The sequence below is a fragment of the Columba livia genome, chromosome 25 (genome assembly GCF_036013475.1).
Source record: "Columba livia isolate bColLiv1 breed racing homer chromosome 25, bColLiv1.pat.W.v2, whole genome shotgun sequence".
NCBI classification, from domain to species: Eukaryota; Metazoa; Chordata; class Aves; order Columbiformes; family Columbidae; genus Columba; species Columba livia.
Window position 1 is genome coordinate 1943254 of NC_088626.1, and position 25810 is coordinate 1969063.

Here is a 25810-nt window from a genome sequence, read left to right on the forward strand (position 1 = left end):
CTGGTCTGCCCTGGTGGGGAATATTCCTTGGGAAGGGGATCCTGCTGTGGGATTTTGTTATAAAATGTTTAAATTTGGGAAAAATGAGGGGGGGAAAAAGGCAGAATGGGCCATCTTGAGCCACGGTCCCAAATCTTGGAGCTGTCCCAAGGGATAGCACCGGGATGCTGGCGCTGACCCTGCAGCAACAATAAAAGACCACGAGAGCATCCCTTTAAATCAGTTTTAAACTCGCAGCAAATTTGGGTGAAAAAAAGGCCAAAACGGCACATCCTGCAACAGATTTCACAGCGAGGACCAAATCCTGCACACGGGATAATGGTAACGGCCCCGGGAGCCCCAGGATCCGCCACAAAACCTGACGCTGCACCTTTGCCATCGCAGCTGTCAAAATGAAGCTGTTGCCGGTGACGTTCTCCTCGGAGCTGCGTTCAGAATGTGACGGTTCCCTTAGGCTACCGGGGGAGACATGGCCAAATTAACGAGGATGTGACAGAGTTTTACGGGTGGGATTAGACTCCCCTTCCCATGGCTGCGCTCGGCATAAACCTGAAAATGGAGTGAGAAGAAGGGAAGAGGAGGGTGAGGGACAGCGAGGGGTTCGGGGAGCATGTGCGCTCACCAAAAGAGCAATCCTGTACTTGTCATAATTAATCAGGCACATGTTAGACAAGCAGAAAGCGCTCGGCCCCTCCGGTAAGGGAATTAAACCCTCACCTCCTCTCCCCATGGACGCAGCCTCCCCGGGATGCACTGCGCAGGGAGTGGGTTTGCAAACACATACTTGCAGTTCTCCTACTTAATTTCCTCATTTAAAAACAAATAAATGGAACTGATTTGATTTGTTTCCTTTCCTAATCTGAAAAGCAACTCGCTGCAGCAAAATGCTGTGACAGACCAGAGATGTCACCAGCTTGGAGCCGTTCAACGAGGGACACCTCGCACCTGCAACGAGGACGGGTTTTTTGCACCCTGCAAATGCACAAGGAACGGTTTGACTGGGCAAATGCACAAGGAACAGTTTGACTGTGCAAATGCACAAGAGTTTACAGCGTGCAAATGCACAAAGAAAGGTGTGCACCATGTAAATGCAGTTTGCAGCGTGCAAATGCACAAGGGAGGGTTTGTATTATTTAAATGCACAAAGAAGAGTTTGCAGCGTGCAAATGCATGAGGAAGGGTTTGACTATGGAAATGCACAAGGGTTTGCACCGTGCAAATGCACGAGGAAGGGTTTGCATGGTGCAAATGCACAAAGAAAAGTGTGCACCATGTAAATGCAGTTTGCAGTGTGCAAATGCACGAGGAAGGGTTTGAGTATGCTAATGCACAAGAGTTTGCAGCGTGCAAATGCAGTTTGTGCTGGCAAATGCACAAGAGTTTGCAGCATGCAAATGCACAAAGAAAGGTGTGCACCATGTAAATGCAGTTTGCAGTGTGCAAATGCACGAGGAAGGGTTTGACTATGCTAATGCACAAGAGTTTGCAGCGTGCAAATGCAGTTTGTGCTGTGCAAATGCACAAGGAAGGGTTTGGGTATGCAAATGCACAAGAGTTTGCAGCGTGCAAATGCACAAAGAAAGGTGTGCACCATGCAAATGCAGTTTGCAGGTTGCAAATGCACAAGGGAGGGTTTGTATTATTTAAACGCACAAAGAAGAGTTTGCACTGCGCAAATACAGTTTGCAGCGTGCAAATGCACAAGGGTTTGACTATGCAAATGCACAAGAGTTTGCAGTGTGCAAATGCACGAGGAAGGGTTTGACTATGCAAATGCACAAGAGTTTGCAGAGTGCAAACGCACAAGGAAGGGTTTGCACCTCACAATTTCCTGCTGCAGGCAGCTGCCTAAAACCTCCAGCATCCGCGGTGCCAGACCAAGCAACTGGGGTTTGGTACCTCTTAAACACACGTTTTGGAAACACCCGCTTCCGAAAACCCCAGTCCCTATAGCAGCCTATATAGATACAACCCTATAGGCTTGGCAGTCAGACTATAGCCCCTCGCCACCCACCACCAGCCCTTGGAGGGACCAGGGAGCTTGGGCAAGAACTGAGAGCCCCAGCTATTTCATCTCAAACCCTTAAAACCGATTAAAAAAAGCTCGAAACAAACCTGAACCAACCCCTCGAGCCCAAACAGCAGCGAGATTTGGGAGCTGGTCCAAGCTCTGCAGCTTAGGCCCATCTCCAAATATCTCCCAACAAGTTTATTTATGGAAAATAAAATCAGTCCAAGACGTTCACAGCTCAGGAATATTTAATGCTATTTGGTGAGGAAGTATTTCCAGCAAGGAGGGAACCACACGGCTCCTTGAGCATCGCACCGGGAGCAGCGCTGGCACGGACCCACACCAGTCACCCTGGGAGCTCCAAACTGGTTTGACTGGATCAAATGCCTCCTTAATTTAGTTTGTACCAATTCTGCTTAATTAATTGGGTCTGGAGGCATAGCTAAGGCGAGCCATGGGAAGAACTGGGTGCTGGAGCATCTCCAAGGGGGAGCATCACCCATGGGTCCCCATTGCATCACCCACTGACACTCAAGGTAGTGCCAACCACAGGTCGATCCCCTACCCAACACATCAGGAAAGACAATTTCCCTGGGTGGGAAGAGGAGAAAATGGTGGCAAAGCCAGGGGTAACCCAGACGATGCTCAGATACAGAAACCCCCCCTTGCTGCCCCTGTCAGTGATGCTGCACAAAGCTCCGACCGTGCACCAAAAACCACCTTTGCACCCAAAATGATGGGAAAGGGGACGAACCGCCTGTGTCCCCGGCGCGGGGGATCGAACCACCGACACGGAGCTGTCTGCCGGGGCAGCCCCAAGGTCAAGGGCAGGCTAGATGCAGCGGTGACAGGAGTCACTTTAATAGACACCTGTCACCTGATGGGGGACGTTAATGCGTCCCCCTGCTCCCGCCGGACAGGCATGAGCATCCTCAGTCCCTGCTGCCACCACACGACGGGCTGTCACCTCGGCGAGGGACGGGGACACAAACCAGCCGGGGGAGAGCGCCAGGGCAAGGCCCAGCTTTTACAAACAGCTCTAATATCCCTGGAAGACGTCTCCGAGTCATGCACCGGGTTGGAAATGTCTCCCATTATAATTATGAGTCATTCGTGACTCAGTGACATTTCTGAAATTAAAAAGCAGGCGCTGGCCCGGCCCTTTGCTGCCCCGCTCGGCGGCTGTGCAAGCGCTGCACAACTTATTTTTAATGCCGTTTCCCAAACAAACAAACCCCCAAACCCATCGCTCCCCACCTTGGCCATGCAGCCGCTCAGGGACGGTCCGTTGGAATGGTGGGCTTTGTATTTACGCATCCTTAAAATAAATCAAAGCAACTTGTTGGGTATTTCCACCAGCCCAGGACTTGGTGAAACCGGAGAGCAGTGCAGGCAGCAGCACCGCAAAACCAGCGTTGCATTATCGCTGCAAACATCTGCGGAAAAAGGGGGTTCGGGGATGCGCAGCTGGGCTGGGATGGTCACAACCCACTGGTGCCAAGTCCCCATCAGGGCAGCCCGACCCTCATCGCTTGCTTTTAATCTGGGAATGGCCAAACTCAGGGCTAAAAACACCAAGTGAAACGATAACCCATGGTTACTCAGTTATTCCCCCCCCTCTCTCCAAGGTCCCTTTATAGCCCAAGCGCTTTGTTATTAAAGCACTAGATTTTAGAGGCTGGGAGGCAGCTGCCCTCGCTAAAGGCACTGGGCAGGGATGCTCGGGGACAGAGATGCTCTGAGGTCAGAATGATTGGGGGTCAGATTGCTTGAGGATTCAGAATGCTCAGGGTTTGGGATGCTCAGAGGTCAGGATGCTGGGGTTCAGAATGCTCAGGGTTTGGGATGCTCGGAAGTCAGGATGCTGGGGTTCAGAATGCTCAGAGTTTGGGATGCTCAGAGGTCAGGATGCTTCTGGGCCAGGATGCTCGAGGCTTGGGATGCTCAGCTTTTGGGATGCTCAGGGGTCAGGATGCTGGGGTTCAGAATGCTCAGGGTTTGGGATGCTCAGAGGTCAGGATGCTTAAGGGCTGGGGTTGGGATGCTCAAGGTTTTGGGATGCTCATGGCTCAGGATGCTCCAGGGCAGGGGTGTTTGGGGACTGGCCACATTCACCAACATCCCAATTGCTCCATGCAGGGACAAAACTCACAGGAGCCCAGCAAGAGTGCACCAGGGCAGGGTCCAGTGCCAAAGCAGGACCAGTCCCTGGGGCTGGGGGCTTTGGGATGCTACAGCAACCCATCCAGAGCCATTTGTGCACATCGCAGTTTGCCATCTGCAGCAGGTGAAGCGCCGGAACGGCTCAGCATCGCGCGGCGGCTGGGGAACGCGTGCCATTGGCGCCAGGACGTATCAGAGCAGAAATAGACCCGGAGCGGCTGTCCCCTCCGCCACCCCCTTTTTACTATTATGTCTGAGAAGCGACGTCTCTCCTTTATTTTCTTCTTTTTATGATGATTTAATCGCTTGGTGATGAGGGCTGCCTGGCTGGGATACAACTGAGCTCCGGGCATCGCCAAGAGAAACAGGGGATATAAAAAGAGGAGGAAGCATCAGTAGCAGCGACGCTGATTGACAGTGAATGAAATGAAGCGGCCAAATTTCATTGGCGTGGTTCGCGATCCCAGGACGATGCGGACAGCTGATGGCTCCTTTCCTAGGGTTTTGCCAGAGCTAACATTTGCCTTCCATCCTTGTTTAATTCACTGTTTGGGGACTGCCACGGCTGGGTTGTATGTGTGTGTGGTGGTGGTATTTTAATTGCACATCTTGGAAAAGCTTTTTGTGCGTGTGTTGAAACACAGCTGGGTGTACAAAGGAGAGGGGCACAGGGAAGGCAGGAGCCCATCCTCATGGCCTCAGGCCCTCGCTGAGAACAGCCCTGAAATACTTATGCAATTTATACCCTGGATGCAGATAATTAAAGGACGTGAGGCTGAGGTTTGATAAATCATTTTCCTGGAAAGGCCCATCCCAATGAGTGCTGACTGCCCAGGGAGGAACGTGGGGTGCATCGCAGGGGTATTCCAGCAAGAGGAGACCAAAAGGTGAAAGAAATACAGTTTTCCAGGCTTTTCTTCCCTTTCCAAAGGGGAAAGGTGCCAGGTTGGCAGGGCAGCTGAGCCCGGACTGGCTCATCTCACCGATGGCCTGGGAGAGGTGGAACTCAAGAGCATTGGAGGTGACCGAGCTGGCGATGACAGAAAGGTTGATTTTCTCCCCGAATGCCAAGAGTCCTTCATCCTCACAGCCAGATTTCCACCCAAATTCCCAGGCTTTTTACTCCAGCTGGATGAAATCTGGCAAATCCATCAATATTGTGTAACCTACCCCTGTGGAGAGGTAGGGATGGGATGAAGCCCAGAAGCTGCAGAGCAAACCAGGGACAAAACCCTGAGCAGCAACTGAATCCTGACCCCCGGGGCCAGTGTGTGCCCCCTGCTCATCACTCCAAAAAAAAAGCATCCGGGTCCACGCAACTTAGTAGGAATTACAAGAGTTTTAGCAGAGAAAAGCTCTGCTTTTGCAAACTTGGTGGGCGCAACACTGTGCCCCAGGTTCATTTTGCTTTGCCATCGCTCTCCCTCTGAGCTGGTAAGGGGCCAGGAAACATCATTATCGGGGATTGTGGCATCATGGGGGGATGTGGTATCACTGGGGGGACGCAGCATCGCAGGGGGGATGCAGCATCACTAGCGGGACGCAGCATTGCAGGGGGGATGCAGCATCGCAGGGGGGATGCAGCATCGCATGGGGGATGCAGCACCATGGCGGGATGCAGCATCACTAGCGGGACGCAGCATCGCAGGGGGGATGCAGCATCGCGGGGGGACGCAGCATCGCAGGGGGGGACGCAGCATTGCTCCTGCCTCTCCTCCTCCTCCCACTCACCAAATATTTGTTTAATGAGGGAATTCCTGCCACACGTCTGTGGGCTGAGCACGGCTGCCTGCAGCATCCTCAAACATGGGAAAACCTCGTCTCTGAGCCCCTCGGTGCACCGACCCCAGGATGATGGTCCCTTGCAATGGTGCAAAGACCCTCCACATGGGTCCCCAGCTGTTCCAGAGCAAGCGCTGGCACCCCCAAGCATCCTGTGTCCCCCGCTGCCGCCCCTGCTTTCAGCCCCAAAATGCATCCCGTGACACAACCACTTTAATCCGCTACTTAATTCCTCCTTCCCATTAATTCCTGATCGGGCTCTGAACCTTCTCACCGAGATCAAATGATCCTGGTTGAGCGGGCGAGGAGAACATGAAAGGCAGAAGTTTGTTTAAGACGTTTGCCCGGGAGAGGGAAGCGGCAGAGCCGTGAACCAAGAGCTCCCTCTGCTCCCAGAAAACCCTCCAAGAACACAAACGCACCTGGGACCTGCCTGGTCCTGGCCCTTCATTGAGGTCCTGCAAGCTCATCACACCCCCGAGGGACAAGGGACCTTGGGCACAAGATGCTGATGGGGAAATGGGGACAAGTTGCAGCAAACAAAGTGTCAGCCGAAGGTAGAATGGTGACAAAAAGCCCCTGAACTGGTTGGTACCCATGTGGTGCCCGGGTGCGCATCAGCCCCTGCAACACGGGGGAGCCCCTGAATGCAAAATTTGCGCTATATCATAGAATATCTGATTTATTGTTTGATTAAAGGCGGCCCGAGGGAAACGGTGGTGCTTTTCCCATCACAAAAACCCCGCCAGGATGGGGGAAAATGAGGGAGTTTGTATTTCCAGTGCTGAAATCATCACTTGGGAAAGGAAATAAAGAAACGTCGGGCCAGGAGGGACTTGGGGGAAGGAGAACTCCAGCACCCAAAACAACGGCAAAATACGTGGAGCAGAAAATGATTATTTCAATTACAATGAGAATGTATTTTGTCAGAAAATGTGGGTTCATCTCCAATAGTTGATACCAAGAAAAGCAATACCCAGGGACACAAAACCCCATTCTCCGTGCAGGGAGAATGAGTTATTAAATCAGAAGATGAATGGCTTGCGGTGCAGCTAACTGCTCCGGTTAAGAGAAAAATAGTTATAAACTTACTCTTTGCCCCAAAACGCATTCCTCCCCCTCACCCCCGGGCCGCATCTCTCCCCTCCGGTGGAGCTCACTCATCTGCTTTATTTCTATGGCTTATAAAAATTCAGCAGGGGAAATCTTAATAGAAGTAAAAAAGGTGAATTTAGAGGGGGGTGGTTTATTTTTTTCCCCTCCTTACCCTCCCCCACCTTTTTAAAATAAAATACACATGAGGAATAAAAATAACCCAGATAGTTCAATTGTAGGGAAGTAGCGCGGATGTAAATGAAGGTGCATTCTTATGTATAGCAGAGCAGCCGGCAGCCCCGTGGCAGGGCGACTCGCCTCTGTTCTGCATGAATAAATATGGATAAAAACTGTAACGCTGCACAAACTCCAACCCGATAACCGAGATAGTGTTTTTCTCAGAGGCCGCGAGCAATACAAACCACCAGCTTTTCTCATTCCTCCACATTTATGTAAAGAAGCGTTGAAATGATAACACACGGCCCCCTCCCCATACAGGGGTCTGCAGTCTTTTTGCAGTGATTTATGCAACCCGCCCGCCCCAGATATTAAGGCCGTGGGTGCAAACCCACTGGTGACAGTGACAACAGTGACAAATCTGGGCTTGTTTGCCTCCCGGAGAGGGTGGCGTGTTGGTCCCATGAGCTCAGCACCACGTTATTGCTGCAAACATCTGCAGAAAAAGGGGGTTTGGGGATGCACAGCTGGGCTGGGACAGTCACAGCCCACTGGTGTGAAGTCCCCATCAGGCCCCCTGCTCCATCAAGGGGGACATCACAAATATTTTCCTCTAATCCAGCAACAAATCCCATCTGTCATAAAAGTCCCTTCGCTTAATAAACCCCAAGAACCAGAGATGTATTGTAGTTTAAAACACACTCGGACACACACACACGTGCTGACCCACGGGGCAGGACCTCCCGAGCATCCTCGTCTCCCCGCAGCACATCAAACAGCCTTTTTCCCAACAAAACGGACTTTTCCCACTCGTTCACCCCCAAATACCCAACGTCACCCCCCAGCAGCATCTCCCGAGCACATCCCGGCTGCCTGGATCCCCGTTACACAACCCTGCTCGGGAAGATCCTACGTGGGCAGACGTGGGTTTTCCTCTGAATTGCCAACAGCTCTCACTGCAGCTCAGCAGAACATGAGCAGCTTACATAAAACAGCGCTCAGAGTTACCCTGCACGCAGCCACCCCGGGGAGGGAGGCAGGGAGCCACCTTCCCCCCCCCCCCGCTTTCCATTTATTATTATTTTCCCTAGAAAACAACCCAAACCAGCTTCTTGTGGGGGGAAAACGCACAGAGCAAGAGAGAGAGAGAAGTGACTCAAGTGTTTTGTAACTTGTCACATTCAAAGCTGCAATTTGGGAGGCAGGAAAAGGAGGGACCCAAAATAGTCACACCCCCCCCACAACCCTCTGCTTGTATAACCGAGATCCCCCATCCCCTCCGCCGGGAAAAAGGGGGAAGTTTCTGCCGTGGATTGGCAGCTGGAAAGAGGCAGGCACAGGAAGGAGCCCCCAAATTGGGAAGAATTACCCATCTGTGGAAAAAAGGCTCCTGTTCTGGCGGGGAGGAGGATGCAGGGGAGGAAGGCTCCGGGGATGGCTCCTGAGGATGCTCCAGCTCGGAGCTGAGCTCCCCGGGATGCTGCCCCAAGCGGGGGGGTGATGCTCGGGAATGGCGGCCGGAGAGGAAAAGCAGGACAGAGAGGGTTTTTCTGAAAGAAAAGGGATATCCTGAAGGGCATCAATACCCTCTGGGGCCAAAATTGAACGCAGAGCAGGGTAGAGCCCTCCCAGGTGCCAGGGAGGGGATGGGAGATGCTCACAGGACAGGAGATGCTCAGAGGGGATGGTCTTTGGTCCCCTCTGAGGGGACCAAAGATGCTCCAAGGGGATGTGAGATGCTCAGATAGTCCCACGGGAGGGATCCAGCAGCTCAGCAGGGTCAGGGTGTGTTTTCTGGGTAAATTCCTCTCCTGTACAGCACTTCCCTCCCGCTCTCCCCCGCCTCCTGGACCAAAGCCACCAAAACCCAACGCTTCCCGGGTTTTTCATCCATGTGCTCAGCAACTCACCACATCCCAGACCCCTCTGCAAAGAGCAGGGAGGACAACACACGCAGAGATGCCCCCCCCAGTAAATATTTTCCCCTCTGGGTACCAACCCATCACGGAGTCGGTACCAGCAGCACACAGAGAAGCTGGGGAGGGTGCAAGGGAGATGAGAGGGGTGCTGTGCCCAATTAAACACAATTTTAGATCACATAAACTCAATTTTCAAGGCGCAAGCGCCAGGAGCGTCTGGAGGAACCTGCCTGCTGCTATAAACCCTCCTGCCCACCCAAAACACTGATAATTTCTTTTGAAAAAGTCAAGGCGGGTCCTGGGGATGGCGGGAGATGTGATAAAAGTGACACCTCACCCCAGGGCTCATTGATCTGCCATCGACCACGGTGTTGGATCTGACTTTGAAACCCCAGCCAGGCTTTGGCATCTGGCTCCGTGATTTGTGGGGGCTGAGCTTCCTAAGGGTGTCCTCAAAAATAAAATGGGCTTGGAGTTTTAAGGGGGGGGAGGCTTTGCAGCCTTCTCTCCATTGTCACCCCAGTTAAGGCTTTTAAATCTCGAGTGCTGACACCCTCACTGGCACCCAGAGCATCCCAGGAAAATCCCAAACACGGGGCAGGGGGAAATTAAAAAAAATAGGTTATTTTCAATAGGTTCGCAGAATCCCAGAATGTCAGGGGTTGAAAGGGACCTGGAAAGCTCATCCAGTGCAATCCCCCCATGGAGCAGGAACACCCAGATGAGGTTACACAGGAAGGTGTCCAGGCGGGTTGGAACGTCTGCAGAGAAGGAGACTCCACAACCCCCTGGGCAGCCTGGGCCAGGCTCTGCCACCCTCACCAGGAACAAGTTTCTTCTCAAATTTAAGTGGAACCTCTTGTGTTCCAGTTTGAACCCATTACCCCTTGTCCTATCACTGGTTGTCACCGAGAAGAGCCTGGCTCCATCCTCCTGACACTCCCCCTTTAGATATCTGGAAACATGAATGAGTCCCCCCTCAGTCTCCTCTTCTCCAAACTAAAGAGCCCCAGCTCCCTCAGCCTTTCCTCACCCGGGAGATGCTCCACTCCCTTCAGCATCTTTGTTGCCCTGCGCTGGACTCTCTGCAGCAGTTCCCTGTCCTGCTGGAACTGAGGGGCCACAGCTGGACACAATATTCCAGGTGTGGTCTCCCCAGGGCAGAGCAGAGGGGCAGGAGAACCTCTCTGACCTACTGACCACCCCCTTCTAACCCACCCCAGGTACCATTGGCTTCCTGGCCACAAGGGCCCAGTGCTGGCTCATGGTCAGCCTGCTGTCCCCAGGACCCCCAGGTCCCTTTCCCCTACACTGCTCTCTAATAGGTCATTCCCCAGCTTATACTGGAACCTGGGCTTGTTCCTACCCAGATTCAAGACTCTACTCTTGCCCTTGTTATATTTCATTAATTTTTTTCCATGGTTCTTCTGGTTCTACAATACAGTCTGGATTTGCATTAAAAAAATACAAATTAAAAAATATATATATTTTTCTTTACAACATATCCAAGCAACAAGTGCATCCCTGCAGCTTTTGGATTAACAGGTTGAAAACAAAGCGGTTTCAAAGGCGCCTTGCAATAAACCCACGCAATAAACTGGCACCATAGAGACAAAAAGCCAAGTTCCCAACTCCTTGGTCATCGCACGATGACACGGTCCCTGGGGTGTCCCATGGCACGTCCCGGCTCCACACACACACGAGCACCAGCTCCCATTTTAACACAAAACTGGGTGATTCAACACCAAGTATACATCTGCAGGAGCAACACAATTATCTCCCCGAGTTAAGCGTTGATGGATAGAAGTTTTAATTACCAAACCTTTTCATCCTCCCCCACACACAAAAAGTGTATTTTTCTGGCATGTTTATTTAATAATAAAATATGATAAAATTATATGTTAGCGGAATAAGTGCACGGTGTGTGTAAAGCACGAGATGAGCTGAAGTCTGTTTTGTCACCGGAGCTGAAAATATTAGTTCTCTTGATCTCTCAGGCTCCAAAGCAGCTCTGGGAGGGATGGAGCAGCACATTGCATAGTGCATCCAGCCCATAGGGGTTTGGGGAGGGGGGACCCCATCTCCTGCCTCCGCACGTGCAAACGTGCTCCCCGCTCACGCAGGGCACCGGAGATTGACAGCGTCCCCTCTCACACATGTCCCCAGCTCTTGATTTCCCCAAAGAGAAGAGCAAACACAAAGCCAGCTTGCCTTAATTGCCATGGACAGAGCCAAAGGGTGGCCCTGTCACCCATCAGGATCATTTAGGGCTTGGGAAGCGCCCAAGTCCCATGGGGAACGCCCGTTAGACCTCCGTGTTCATATCAGTCTTAATTTCATTTGGTCCTTAACACCGTTGTCTGGTTCACATAGCCGTGCTGTACAGTAACACCAGCTGATGTGTCTGGTCCCCTGGGATGGGGACGTTGCCACGTCCCACGTTTAAACTGGGTTTAAACACGGGCCAGCACCAGCTACAGCCTGGTTGAAACCATGGAGATATAGGTGACTCCCTTCCCAGCACATAGAATGAGGAGGCTGAGGTTTCCCCCCCCCCACTTCTTTACATCGCAGCCTACAAGTAAATTCTCCAGGAGGAAATTTCTCCCCCCGGCTCAGAAATTCACAGCCAACCTGCTAATGAGTCTTTGTGAACCTTGTGCCTTCTTACCTCTAATTTTACAGCCTGTTAGGATTTGAGCTCTGTGGACAGCCTCACATTTGGTTTCGAATTATAGGCTGAGTGGCTGTTCTCTCCTATTATTGTGCTGTCAATCTTGTATTAGCACATTATAATATGGTACACTGAATGCATCTGTTCTGTATATCACAAGTCCTAATTGTCATTTGTTGAATCACTTTGTCTTATATGATTGTTAAGCAATTATTGCATCCAAAGCAGCTTAAACTTTGATTACTGGATAGTGTTTACGGGGATCAAAGTAAAATCATCAGCTGCTTCAAACATTTTGCTGTGGAAACAGGTACAAGTGTCTCTCCTACGTGGACGTGGATGTCAATACATAAGCAAGGAGCAGAGATGACTTGATGACCCGTAGGTTCCTGCCCATCCTTCTGCCTGAAGGGGAACATTATTTGTCCAGGGTGGTTAAACGTCCAGCAAATGTGTAGGTAATGAAACAGATGTGAAGCGACATTTCTGCCAAGATCGCTCACGGAAAGAGGCTCTCATGGCATGTGGCACCAGCTGTCCCCATCGGTCCCCTCGGCTTGGGCAAGGGCCCGTTGTGGAATAGCACCCCAGTGCTTTCCATGGAGGATGCTCCTGCTCCTCAAGATGCACAGAAAATAAAGTCAGACGGGGGTTGCATCCCAAACCAGAGGCATTTGCAGCATCCCAGACCCCTCACGGTCTTGCTAAAGTCAGACAGGGGTTGCATCCCAAACCAGAGGCGTTTGCAGCATCCCAGATCCCGCGTGGTCTTGCTGGCAGGGGACAGGGCTGATGCAGCACACAAGATCCTGCAGCACATATTTTTTTGCTTTAACACCCCACATTTAAGCCCTTAAAGAGCCACTTTTGAGACCTCGCAGGCCTCCCATCACAAGGCGCTGCGGAGCCGGGAGGGTCCCAGGCGCCGGGGAGCTGGAGCCCTCTGAAGTGGGGGATGCTGGTATGTCCCAGGGCATGGGAACCCAAACCAGCCCCAGCGCAAGGGAGGGGTTCATCACCAGGGGCTTGGGCTAATCCCCATAATATCTGCCTGACAGCATCAGGAAGGAATGCTGGGTCCATTGTTTTTTAAAGTAGCCCAGACAGGACTGAGAGAAAAAACAGGCTGGTGGCTCCTTAACCCCAGATGCTTCCAGGAGCCAACAAAGATACACAAACTGTCAGGAATCTTCTGCTTAAAACCATCTTCTTTAATGAGACTTGAACTGAACTTGAGCATCACCCGAAACCCCCTCCTCGCCAGCTGCAAACCACGGTCTGCAAAACTAGAGCGCATCCCAATTAAGAGACTGAGCAGACCTCCTTTTGTTAGGAGCTAATGAATTTCCTCATACAAATAATCATCTAAATAATGGGCCACAGACCCTAAAGCAAAGAAACCTTTATAAATCAGGACTATCCCCAACCAGGCCACCAAGTGTTCACAAAAGGGGGAGCGTCGGGGACAAGTGGACTTTGCCACAGACCCCGGGCACAACCCAGACTCCTGGGAGAGGCTCATTCTCCTGCCCTTCACCCTGGGGACAGCCCGAATTCCCAGTGCCAGGGCAGGACAGCACTGGGGCAGGGCATGGCCATGGTTTTCTATCCCCATAGCAGCCCCCTGGGGTGCTGGTTATGGGTTTAGGCACCAAGAGCACATAGAACCACCCGTTCATGTCATGAGGGCATCACCCCACAGTTTGCACAGCTGGGGGGGCTTTTCCAGCTGCCTTTTCAAGCTCCAGCTCATCATGCCGAGGAAATGGTTTTAAATATGATACTGGGAAAATGTACAAATCTTGAAAGAGCCAAAAAAAGGTGCTGATCTGTACAGCTGCAGAAAAAGGTTCTATTCTGTGGATGTGCAAGTTGTGATCTTCAACTATTTTGGATGAGAGAGGCTCCTTGCAAGCAAAGTTCAGTTTGGGGCAGGAAAAGCACTTTATTTGTGAGACACCTGGCCCCCCATCCACAGAACAAGTCCTACTCTTCCCCGTACCCTAAACAAGTGATGGCACAGCCCAAAGAAACCTCTGAGGAAGTTGTCAAAGCCCGCGATGAAAACCAAGCTGGAAGAGCAGGTAAAAGGTAGCGCCGTGAACCGCAACCCGCGAACATCGCGGCGGGTAAATTGCTTTTTAACAAGCAGACAAGTTCTATCAATAGCATCTACCGTATGTTTTTATAAAGTGCAGAAATATGTTTTTAAAAGGCCAGTAAATAAAGTTCCTATCGATTTGATCTCAAGCGTAATCTGTTTTTCTGTCTGCCACCAACAGTGGTAATAAAACAGAATCATGTAACACGGCGTTCCGGCTAATGCGACTATACATCACGGCAGGGGCTGCATGCTCGCTGGCGATCTATCATTTTCTATTGGGATTGCTTAGCTGCAGAATTTATAAACTTGCCCCAAATTGATGCACTGTCCAATTTTCTTTTCCAATTTATTTTTGGTTGAGCAAAGCAATATTGCGGCAGGACAAGGAGGGCGCATTTCCCATCTCTCCAGATGTTCTCTGTTCATCCTCACGCTGGGAAAGGGCCTGGCAGCAGCTCCTCTGCCAAGGCTTTGCAGGAGGATGCCAACAGATACTTTAATCGCCGTGTTTAGTGCTTGTTCCATGTCACATCTTTGTGGCACTACCCAAAGGATGCTCATAGAACAAGTTATCTGATGCTCAGAGGAGTCTCCCAGCAATGACAGAGCATCCTCAGCATCGCAGGAAAAGCATCAACGGGTATTGAAAACCTTATAAAAGCACCTATGAAGCATCAATGGGTATTAAAAACCTTATAAAAGCACCTATGAAGCATCAATGGGTATTAAAAACCCTATAAATGCACATATGATGTATTATATTAAAACCCCTCCTGGGTCAGTGCCCCAAGCTCAGCTTTGCGACCCTTCACCCCCAAACACCTCGGTGTTGCCTTCACCAAGGCCGCAAGCAGAGATCTTAGGCACAGACAGGGTGAAATGTGGCACTTTTGGGTGTTTTTGGAACAGGGATGGGAAACATCCCATTCCCCCCTCCTCAGAAAGCATAAACATTTCCAGAGATAAAAACCAAACACTCCGCGTTCAGCTTTTTTTGGTGGTTGTTTTGCTTGAAGAGACAAAGTGTTCCACAGAACGCAGACACTTCCTACACAACTTTTCGTGCTCAAACCCTGAAGTTTGATTTTGATGGGGAAAAAAAAGCCCTTTCCCCAGCCCATCTCTCACCGCTCCATCCACCGTATCACCAAGCCTTGGCAGGGCCATAGCACCACATCATATCACATCTAGGTGGACATAACTTTGGCAAAGGGAAGTTTCCCATTATTTCTTTGGAATAATAATAATAATGCCAAGTTTCCCGAGCTTAGAAATACCATCATAAACCATAAAAAACAACCCCATCACCTGTATGCACCTCAGTCCTGGCACAGCATGAGGCAACTCTTGCTCCCACTCACTTTTTGGGGAAAAAAGATTATCCCAAAGCATCCTCACTGTTTCAGGAATAGGAATAATATATATTCCTATAGAGAAAGCCTGAGGCAATGCAAAGCCGGTCGTTTCAAACCGATCTAAGGCCTTGCAGCCCCTTGCCCAAAATTACCCCCCCGTTTGCAGGCTGCAAGAGCTGGAAGGCTCCCCCAGAGCTGGGGATGCAAAGCAAGGGAAGCGGTGGGGCCCGTGTCCTCAGATGCCACAAGATGTACCGAGTTGTCTTGGGAGGAAACGGTGCCAAAGCCACCAATGCAAAACCTGCATCCCCTCCCCAGCACATCCAGGCTCCACTTATCCCCCAATTCCCCCCGCAGCATCATTTACTGGACAAAGCAGCACCCACCAGTATCACCAGTATCCATTCCCTTCCTCCTGATGAAGTTTGCTTTCCAGGACAAAAATATACAACAAAAGCAACTGCTTACACGCTTGGGAAATGTTGAACTCCTGGAAAGCGATGTGCAGGTGACAGATGATTACGCACAGCATCCTCTGCCAGGGAGGGTTATGGCATCTCTAAGGGAAAGTTATACTTCAAACCGTGTGATCGACAGGGGGAAGAGACTTTGCAGACAGTGACAAAGCAGCCGGAATAAGGATTCTTAACACTTCAAGGTAAAGCAAAGATGCAGAAGAAAGTTTTGCCCTGATTAGCAACAGCTGAAGTGTCTGCTGGGGTTGGAGCTAATGATGGGGAACGACACACAGCGCTTCCTGGGGTCCTGACAAGGGTTCACTGCGCATTTGGGGACAAGGTCTCCCCTGCAAGATGAAGCCACCGCATCCTCTGATGGGTCCCCGAACTGGGCAGGTCCCAGGGGGACACTGGGGGTGCTGGATACCACCCTCACCCCTAGAAAAGACCCGCACAACATCGCACTTGTCCTCCTCATGCTCCTCATCCCCAGGGTACCCCAACTCCAGCCGCCCCAGGACGGACCCAGCGTCTCCCAGTACTTCCAGTGCTCCCAGTCCCTCGGAAGTTCAATGCTGCCACCTGGCGGCGGCGACAGGGAACAGCGGCCAGGGAGGGGGGTCCGGGCTCCCCCCATTACGGGTAACTAAACCCCACAGCCCCAGCTCATCAGCTTAATTAATCTGGGTTCTGCAGGGGGACACACACGGGCAGGAGCCAACGAGGGGTGTAAACACCCGGTCACAGCAGATGTTTGCTTTAAAATAAGTTTACAAGCAATTAAAAAGCTACACGTGCAAGCTTCATTTTCTTTTCTAGACATAGCAAAGAAAACAGCAAATGCTACAATTTCACAAAACAAACATAGAAGTTTCAGTTTACCCACAACTCAGCCTCAAACCAAAACCCTGAAGCAACGGGGAAGCACAGAAAAAAAGAAAGCAAACAACTTAAAGTCACCCTGATTTCAGGCCAAAGTTTAACCGGCACAGCCTAAGGAGCGGATGGGAGTTTGGCCATAGGACAAGGGTGCTAAGCTGTGCATGGCACAAGGTGACCAACTCCCTGATGTCTCCAGCACCCAGAGCGCAGGCGCTGGGTGTCCCTGCCTGGCTCCACTCCCAGCCAGGGCGTCACAGCTCAAAGTACAAGCGCACACACGTATAAGTAATTATTGCCCAGCAAATTCCTTCCTCATGACCCAGCCGCACGTTTAATTAACACAGAGGAGCGCGGGGCACGCGACTCAGACTCACCTCGTCAGCCTGGGGGAAGCGAACGCGGGGTCTCATCCAGTCCCTGATGATCCGCCACCGGTACTGGTGGCACTTGGGCATGTATATGCAGCTCACATCACCCACATCTGGGTAGATGACTTGTAATTCCCCCCTAGGGAGACAAAAGCAGATTTTAGAGATCACACCATGCAGGAGATGGGAATTAATGTCATTTCCCAGCCAGGTTTGAGATGAGGATGCGATGCTGGGACAGGGATGCAGGACCCAACCTGCTGTCACCAAAGGTGCTGGGACAGGGACGCAGGACCCAACCAGCTGCCACCAAAGGTGCTGGGACACCTCGTGCACCAGGATAAGTGCCTTCCCATGCTGTAATATAACCCTGGGGTTTGCTACCCCATCCATTGCAGCTCAGCACAACACTCAGGTAGCTCCCAGTATTTTTCAGTCCATACAGGTCAATCTAAGAGTTGAAAAGCAAAATAACCCCCATTCCCCACTGGTCTGGGACAAGCCATTTGAACTCTGAGCCCCCTTCTCCCACTCATAATACAAAAGCAGGGACAAGTCTCCTATTTTTGGGCACTGATAGTGCGATTAAAGGTCAGATACCTCCAGGTCTGACTTCTGTGTTATTTAACAGAGAAAGAGAACACTGGATGAGCCATCAGGTCACTGCAGCGTGTCGCAGGGCCACCCTGAAGATGAGCTGCCACCAGCATGACCCTCAAATCCTGCAGCCCCACAAACACCCACAGCAGCACAGGACCAGTACAAACAGGGCTGAGAGCTCTAAGTGAGGTTTCTGCTCATGGTTTGTGGGAGGAAACTGGGGCCAAGTGAAGTCTCCACTTGCCTTAATCCACAAGGTTAAGTTGCTCATATTTAGAGAGCATTTTAGTTAATTGATAAGTAACAAAAATGATGGTTTTGGTGCAGAAGGTCCCAGTAACATGGGATATTAAGAGCCTGCTCTTCCCATGCCCACAGTTTGCAAGCACCAACAGGATGGGCTTTGAGGTTTGCAGGATGACCTGTTCCAGCACTTTCCTTCCCCAAAAGGAACCTCCTTCCTCTGAAATTTCCTGCAGAAAACGTTTGTCGCCTCTGGTGCTCTAAACTGCTTTGAAAGCCTTTGCAAAACAGACCAGCGAACAACTTGAGGTGGCCAGAGACACCAAGATCTGAGCTTGCATGAGCCAGGAGCTGCACGGTGCAGTTCACTCTGGCCCAGTTTCCTGGCAAAAAGAAGAAAGCAACTAATATTTATAGCCCTGGCAAAGGGGATACTGGAATTAACTGTCCCAGGAGGTGACGTGCAGGGGCAGCGTATGACGGGATGGATGCACAGGGCTGGTGTAGCTTGAGAAGATCAGAGCCGCTCACCTGCAGAACCTGCTGTCCCTGCCGCTGAGCACGTCGAAGTAACAGACCTGTGGCTGCTCTTCGGGCTTGGAGAGCTGGGCAGGGGAGCTGAGCAGCACAGCACCCAGCAGCACAGCACCCAGCAGCTTCATCCTGCCCTGCGGGGACAAAGGGACAGAGAGGGTCGGTCCCGTGGGCAGAGCTGTGACAAAACTGCCCCCCCCCAGCATCCCCACCACCAGAAACCAGCTTGAGGCAAAGTACACCCACCCTTACACATCATTTTTCTTGCAGTTTACATCATTAATCCCAATTATGCCAGAAATGAACACTTTTCCTGGCTCAAGCCCCCAGCGAGTTCCCTCATCTCAAGAGGACCCATTTCTGCCACCTACAAGGAAGACACATCGCCAGGGATCGCACCAGGGATGTCACATGTGTCACAAGCACAGTGACAGTCACTGCGGTGACCGCTGTGACACCACATTCCAAGCACAGGCAGCACCAGGAGGGGACAGAGTCCCCAAACCTGCTGCTCTCCCTGGGCCTCGAATGCCATGGAAAAGATGAAAAATTGGTACCAGGCTTAGTCACGGTCTAAGACCATCACCAGAGGATGCACAAGGACAACCACAGCCACCTGCTTCTAAGCCTGTACAAAGCACAAGCCAATCCCTGAGGTTGAGATGAGCCAGGGTACAAGGTTTATACACCCACATCCCCAGCCAAGCCCAACACCAGCTCTCGCCTCCCCAGGCTCCATCTGATGGACCTGGTGGCCACCACGGCTGGGCCAGCAGGTCCTGAAGATGGGCAAGCAGCTCTGGAGTTTTGAGGTTGCCATGGAGATGGTTCCCCTGGAAGGATGGGAAGAAGGGACTAGGAATGAAAACATATAACCCCCTAAAGGTGTGTGAAATCAGGCAATTGGTCTTCATCCTGCAACAACCTTCTTCAACTGACCCACCAGCCCCAGGTCCCCATTCTGCACCAACAGCTTCCCAGCTAATTAGAAAGGTTGGGACTCAAACATCTCTTTGCACTGGCTTGCCTTCTCCGTTGCCTAATCAGTTCTGGATGAGGCATATGCAAAAAACCCCCGCTGTCAGTTGGGAATAGGTATTAAAACACATACTGTATCATTATATAATGAAGTACCGGCACGCAGAGCGAACACGAGTAAGTACCAGCGCCGCTGTCATCACAGAGAGAAAAAGGCATCAGGCTTAACTAATTAGAAACATTAATGTATTGGGAATGATTGTGAGGTTTAGGGGCTAATGGCTCCGGTTCCCATGCTACGAGCTGGGCAAAGCCTGTAATTAGAGCCCTGATCCTGCAAACAGGCTCACGTGAGTAACGCTTTTCCCATCGCGCCGGTTTGCGTGAGTCAGGAGCACAAAAACGGGGTTTACACCCATCACAAGCCGGGGAGGGTGATAACTTGGGGTCCTGGGGGTTCAGAGGAAAGGGATAGAGGGCAGGGTGAGCCAAGGGGTTACTCTGGTCCCTTTCCTCTGAATCCCAGCAGAAAGAGAGGAAGGAATTGCTTTTAAACCACCGTTAATCTGGAGGATGGTTTGAAAGAGGCACACGGGCTGTGCTCCATGTCCCATCCCCAGTCACAGCACCAGGAGCTTCCCACCTTCCAGCAGGAGCTAATATTCAGTAAGAATAAAAAATAAAGCTTTTAAAAGTCCAACCAGTGGCTTTTGGAGAGATTCATCTGGTTAATCAGGTGAGAGAATCGATGATGTGAAGCCCAAGGACACAAAGCGCTACCTGTGCTTGCTGCAGTCCCACCATCACTTCAGTGGGAGGAGACACAAATGCAATATATACAGATATTTCCAGCAAACCAGATGTCCGAAAGCTACTAAAAAACCTCTCTCAGTTGAAAAAGCTGAGGCATAGGTAAGGAAATAACAGCTTCCTTTTGTTAAGAGCCTTTTAATAGAAAGCTACCTTAAGGCAGGGAGGGAAGGGGGAAGTCTGGGCTTGTTCTATCTGCAACAAAGCACGTGTGGAAACCCAAGGGCCGGTGTTGGGAGCCAAGTTACACACAGGGGCTGGTCCATGGGGCCACAACAGCGGCACTTGCAGAGGAGAGAAGGTGATTTGTTGCAGAGGAGACAGAAACCCATCCGAACCCCCAGCACATCACTTCAACACCCTCCATAGCCACATAACCTGCTGCTAAGGTCCCAAAATATTCCCCATGGAGCACTGAGAACACTAGGACACAGCCCAACCAAAAATCACAGTATAACGTTTCATGGAACCCCATGGACACCAGCTGGATCCAATGGGCTTTTTACTTGCAAGAAAAACCTCAAGCTCTGGGGCAGTTTGTTTACTTAATGCTGAGCTTTAATACAAAAAAAGTGTTTCCAGGTCAGAATTTCCCCATAAATGTTCATAAGAGACCAACTTTTTAACTCTGACACAGGCCAAAAACATTGTTTGCGAGCTTTGGAATTTCCCACCCGAGCCACCGGCTTCCTGTTGGCTTTAGTTTAAGATTAACCAGTGCTGTTTATAATCCACCCCAGTGTTTCTTATGACTTCACCCTGCACCATAAAAAGCTATTTTATTTCATGGAATTCAAGTTTACCTCCATCCCATGTCATTAAGCCACCCCAGCTCTCCCCAGGCATTAATTGCAGAGCAGGGAGGTGCTGCTGGGTTTGAGTTTCCCCAGTCTAACACTATGGTGTTTTCTTTTCCTCCCATTTTCTTTGTCAAAAGCTCCAACTTAGCACTAAAACCCATTAGAAACTCCATCCCTTTCTCACCACACGGCCAAGACAGACTGTTGCTTTGTTTTAATGCTCATTAAAACAAGGAGTTTATTTTGCATGAGCATCTCTGAGCAACAAACACGCCCCTTGTGCTCCCACCTGAGCTTTAGTCCAGTCCAGCTGCTGCAGAAAAGCTCAGCTCTTCTGCCAAAGCCCAGCTTCTCACTGTGAGTTGGGCTCCTCGCTGCCTCAGTTTCCCCTTGGAGGGTACACAGAGATCCTGTGAGCAAAGCACACAAGAAGCTCATATAGAAACCAACTCCTGCAGTCTGAAAAAGAGTTGAAAAAGCTATTTATACTATTGGTACCCACCAGCAAGACCATAGCAAACAAAGGGCTTGGCAGAGCCTTGGCAGCCAGGGGAATTCCCTCAACCTTCGCCTTGCAGGAAACCCATTTTTCAGATATATTTTGCCATAGCAATCAAAGGCAACAGAAAACCACATCCTCTCTCCTCATTCATAACCTGCTGCACCTCTGCGGCCGTGCCCTGGCCACGCTGCCTCTTATCTCACCTCTTCGCAACCTGTCCTCACATTTCTCTCTTTGCACGGCCAACGATTTCATTCCTGGCTTCAAGTGAATGACTACAAGGTCATCTTCACCTTGCCCCAGCAACCCGCAGGGCAAGAGCTTTCCTTTCCGAGATTAAAAAAGCACTTGTCCCAGAATGGGCCATTAATTTGCATCTGCACTGATTTGCAGGGCCGGCCCTCCCTCCCAGAGGATTTTGGGTTTCTGGGAAGAGTTAAGTGTTTTTAGGGGATGCAACCACTTTATTCAGCTCATGTTTCTAGTTTTCCTGGCTCTCTCTAGTGCCAGGTAAGGATCAGGAGGTAAAAGCTCAGGTTGTCACTGCAGAAAGCAAAGCCCAGCAGCAGCTCTTGGCACGTATTACTGGGATAAGATGAACCTAAACCTGCTCAGAGGAGACAGATTATATCACTACCTAGATCACACAAGTGCGAGAGTTCAATAGCAGAGGCTGTATTTCTAGGTTTCCACAGCGCTAATAAGATGCTGGAGCAAAATGCAGAGCAATGTGGTTGCAACAGCCCCCCCCGAGCAGAACCCTGTGAGCCTGCAGACTGGAACAGCAGAGCTCGGCATCTTGCACAACATCATGTGCAGATGCACAGCGCAGCCTCGGAGATTAACAGATGAGGATTTGGGGCTTTTTATACCTGCCAAAGCCCCGGCTCTGAACTCTCACCCCTGCCTGCCCCATTTTTCTGGCAGGCAGCTGTGCACAGTCAAGCTGGATTAAACGCTGCCACTGTCACTAGCAAAGTCCTGAGCGACCAAGGGGAAAGGGTCAAAGCCTCAAAAAGGGGTTTTGGAGCTGTGACACCCCCTCCTGCAGCATCATCCGAGCAGGACTCTCTATGGGACCAGGACACACGATGCTTTTTGAGGTTGCTACCGCTTTGCAGGCTCCCACACTCGCATCCCAGCAGATGATGCAGTGCAATACAAACTCAGGGATGCTGTGAACCCCCAAAGCCTTTCCCTGGCAGCAGAAAGACACCTCAAGCACCAGCACATGAGACACAGCAGCACCTTCACCTGCAGTTTTGCACGGCTCAAAGATGGGACCACCCACCTCCGCACCCCATCCAAACCCCATGGGTGCTGCCCCATCTGTGAACTCCTCTCCCAGAGCATCATCTACACCCAGGAGCCAGCTGGGACGTTTTGGGGAGGGTCACAGGGTGGCTGCAGCGTGCACAGCAGCCTGGGGAGGTGACCTTGGTGGCAGCGGCAGGAGCTGACTGTTTGCACGCTCGCGTGCCGGCCGCGCAGCGTTGCACACCCACACCTGCCGCGGCAGCACCTTGTGACTGCGCTCCTGCCGGAGCTGCAGCTCGTTCCGGGCTTCTATTTCGGGAAGAATGTTTTCATTTGGCCTATATTAAGCGCATCCATTTCGCAGTCACAAGGCAGGCGCGGGGCTGCGCAGGAGCCTCCGTTCCCTCAGCAGCTCTGCAGCTTGGCAGAGCCCGGCAGCGCTGGCACACACACAGCCCAGCGCTCACCAGGGCACTGCCTGCTGCAGTTACCTCCCTTCGCACACATGCTGAGAGGCTGTTGCAACCCACCGGGGAGATGCTCAGTATCCTTTAAAATTTCTGGCTCAGCGTTAAGGACCCTCCTCTGCTCCAAAAGGCAGGGGAAGCCACTAAGAATTCATGCAGATGGATGCACAAGAGCAGTATAGATACAAAGCATTGAGAAACCCTCAGGTGTGGCCTCTGCGCAACCCCTGCTCCCCAGGGACGCTGCGTGGGCAGGGGATGGGTTATGGAAGGGTCACCCAGGCACTTTCACCTTTCTTGCCTCCTTTTCCCCGCTTCTTCTGCACGCTTTATCCTTGCAAGGAGTCGCATCGCTATCCCATGTCTCACAGACGCCATAATTATGATTATGACTCTTTAAGGATGGCAATAAAAGAAATAAACACCCATTCCAGGTCCTTGCCGTGTCACCAACAGCGCTGGGTGACATCCGTGGGAAAGCCCTGGGGCAGCGGGTTAATGAGAAGCCAAGGATGAGGAAGCAGTGGCATCCTCTGCTCTGACACAGGTCTGGCCACACATGTCACCCCAGCCAGGGACAACAGGCTGGCAGGACCCGGCTGCTTCACCCCCCCACTGCTCCCTGGCACCTATGGGGAATTCAGGCTGACTGAGCAAGGATTTCTATAAATAGCTCTGTTTCAGATTCAGCCCGCATGTGGCTCTTCCCTTTGCTCCTCTGTTAGTTTGCTCCCTTTTTCAGCAGCCCCAGGTGAAGCAGAGCACAGGCTGGACCCTTCCTTGACTTGTACAGACAAAAAACAGGGGGGCAGACTAGTTAAACTGGTCCAAATCCCCATCAACGCACTTATAACAGGTTAACCTTCACATCAATAGACAACCAAATCACACTAAACTGGCTTAACCCTTCTTTTAACTGGGTTTAACTAGTCTGCCACAGGAGACTTGTACAGGTTTAACGAGCTCAGCTGGGTCCCATCAATGGTGCTTTGCTGGGAAGCCCTGAACCCCCCCAGTTCTGGTTTGGGGCTTATCCACCTACCCCTCTTTACACCACCAGTATTACCAGTGGAAAGCCAGGTCTGGCAGAACCTCAGCTTAGCAGGGCTGAGCCCCAGAGCTGTTTGGCTGCTTAACTGGGGCCAGTTTACAAAAAGCAAGGGCTGGCACCCCCCCAGAGTGACCCCCACAGCTGGGACATGAGCAAACACTACAGTTCACAATATCAGGGTAATATGCAGGATGCTCTGAGCTGCACAAAGTATGTAGCTGCAAACCAGGCATGGAACAGTGTCCTTGCTCCACGACCCAGCAACACAGGGGCCTTTTTAGTACCTGCCACAAAATTAGGCATAAAAACCCCCCCTCCCTTCCCTTTCTAGCTTAGGTCAGGGCAAGCGGCTCTGCCTCCGTGAGAACATACTGAACATGTGAGTAAGCCCCAGGTGCCGGAGACGCAGCAGCAGAGCCCAGGGCACAACATCATCTCAATTACAAGGTGAGGCAAGACCTGCACCAACAAAAAAAGAGCTTCGCGTGTGTTGAGCGGCACGTTCCTGCCTCTTATCAGCTAAAACCAACACAGGAGGTTCCGCCTCAATACGAGGAGAAATTTTGCCACTTTGGGGCAGGGGCGGGGGGGTGCAGAGCACTGAACAGGCCACCCGGGAGGTTGTGGATTGTCCTTCTCTGCAGATATTCAGAACCCACCTGGATATGACCCTGTGCAACCTGCCCTGGGGAACATGCTTGAAGACAGAGGCTGGACTAGATGTTCTCCAGAGGTCCCTTGCAACCCCAGCACCCCATGGAATTAGTACCTGTAGCCAGCATTCTCCACAAGTGCTCTAATCCTCCCAGAAAGAGCAACCTGAGCAGAACTGCTTCATTCCTAAGGCTTCCTCCTGCCCCTTTTTAAGCCCAGCTCATACCTACTGCCCATCAACTCCCTCCTGCCCCTTTTTAAGCCCAGCTCACACCTGCTGCCCATCAGCTCCCTCCTGTCCCACTGACTCACCAGCTGGTCCCACTGAGTCACCCCATCAAACCACCTCTCCTTTCCGTGGCCATTTCCCCGCTCCCTCGGTTCCCATTGACTCATCCAAAGCTCACCTCCCCTTCCCAACCCCGTCCCGGTCACTTCTGGTCACTGTGTCCCCCCCTGCCATGGTACCTGCCTTCCTCCCTCACCATCATCATCCCTGATGGGCTGCAAGGAGCATCCCAGTGAGGGACCTCCACCCAAAAACACCTTCCAACTTATGCAGAAGTGTCATTGCCAACCCCCGATGATGCTTTTTTGGGGGCAAGGGATCCCTGCTCACTTCTCACCCCACCTGGCATCTTCTGCTGTGTTTTATTCCACAGGCCGTGGGAGAAATAGCAAGTGATTTGCAGAATGTAGATGTAATTAAATGGCTCAAACACATTCCTTCACACTTCTCGTCCATCCGGGTTCATTTTCTCCAGCCGCAATACGGAAAACATTTAGGAAAGGGTCGGAATGACGCTGGAAACGCAGGGAAATGGATTTTGAGGAGCCGGGCTCAATGGCACCGAGTGGAAAATTCCTGTCGGTTGAGAGCGGATTGTTGTTCAACAGGTTTTGAGTCCCGGCCCCTTTACTTGTGT

At 51.4% G+C, this 25810-nt stretch overlaps 1 protein-coding gene across 8 annotated transcripts in view; it reads right to left on the bottom strand.

Moving 5' to 3' along the window:
- The window catches only part of PEBP4 (phosphatidylethanolamine binding protein 4), a 77401-nt gene that overhangs the window by 44571 nt on the left and 7020 nt on the right, over nt 1-25810 (bottom strand). For 2 of the 8 annotated variants that reach the window (XM_065041009.1, XM_065041008.1), the window contains exons 1-3: nt 25516-25757; nt 18363-18499; nt 16995-17127 (exon numbers count right to left, since the gene is read on the bottom strand). In XM_065041009.1, coding sequence (XP_064897081.1) covers nt 16995-17127; nt 18363-18499; nt 25516-25629 — 384 coding nt within the window. In that variant the 5' untranslated portion in view covers nt 25630-25757. Of the gene's footprint in view, nt 1-16994; nt 17128-18362; nt 18500-21242; nt 21364-25515; nt 25764-25810 lie in introns of those variants that run through there. The other 6 variants (XM_065041005.1, XM_065041010.1, XM_065041007.1 and 3 more) reach the window with 6 other exon arrangements.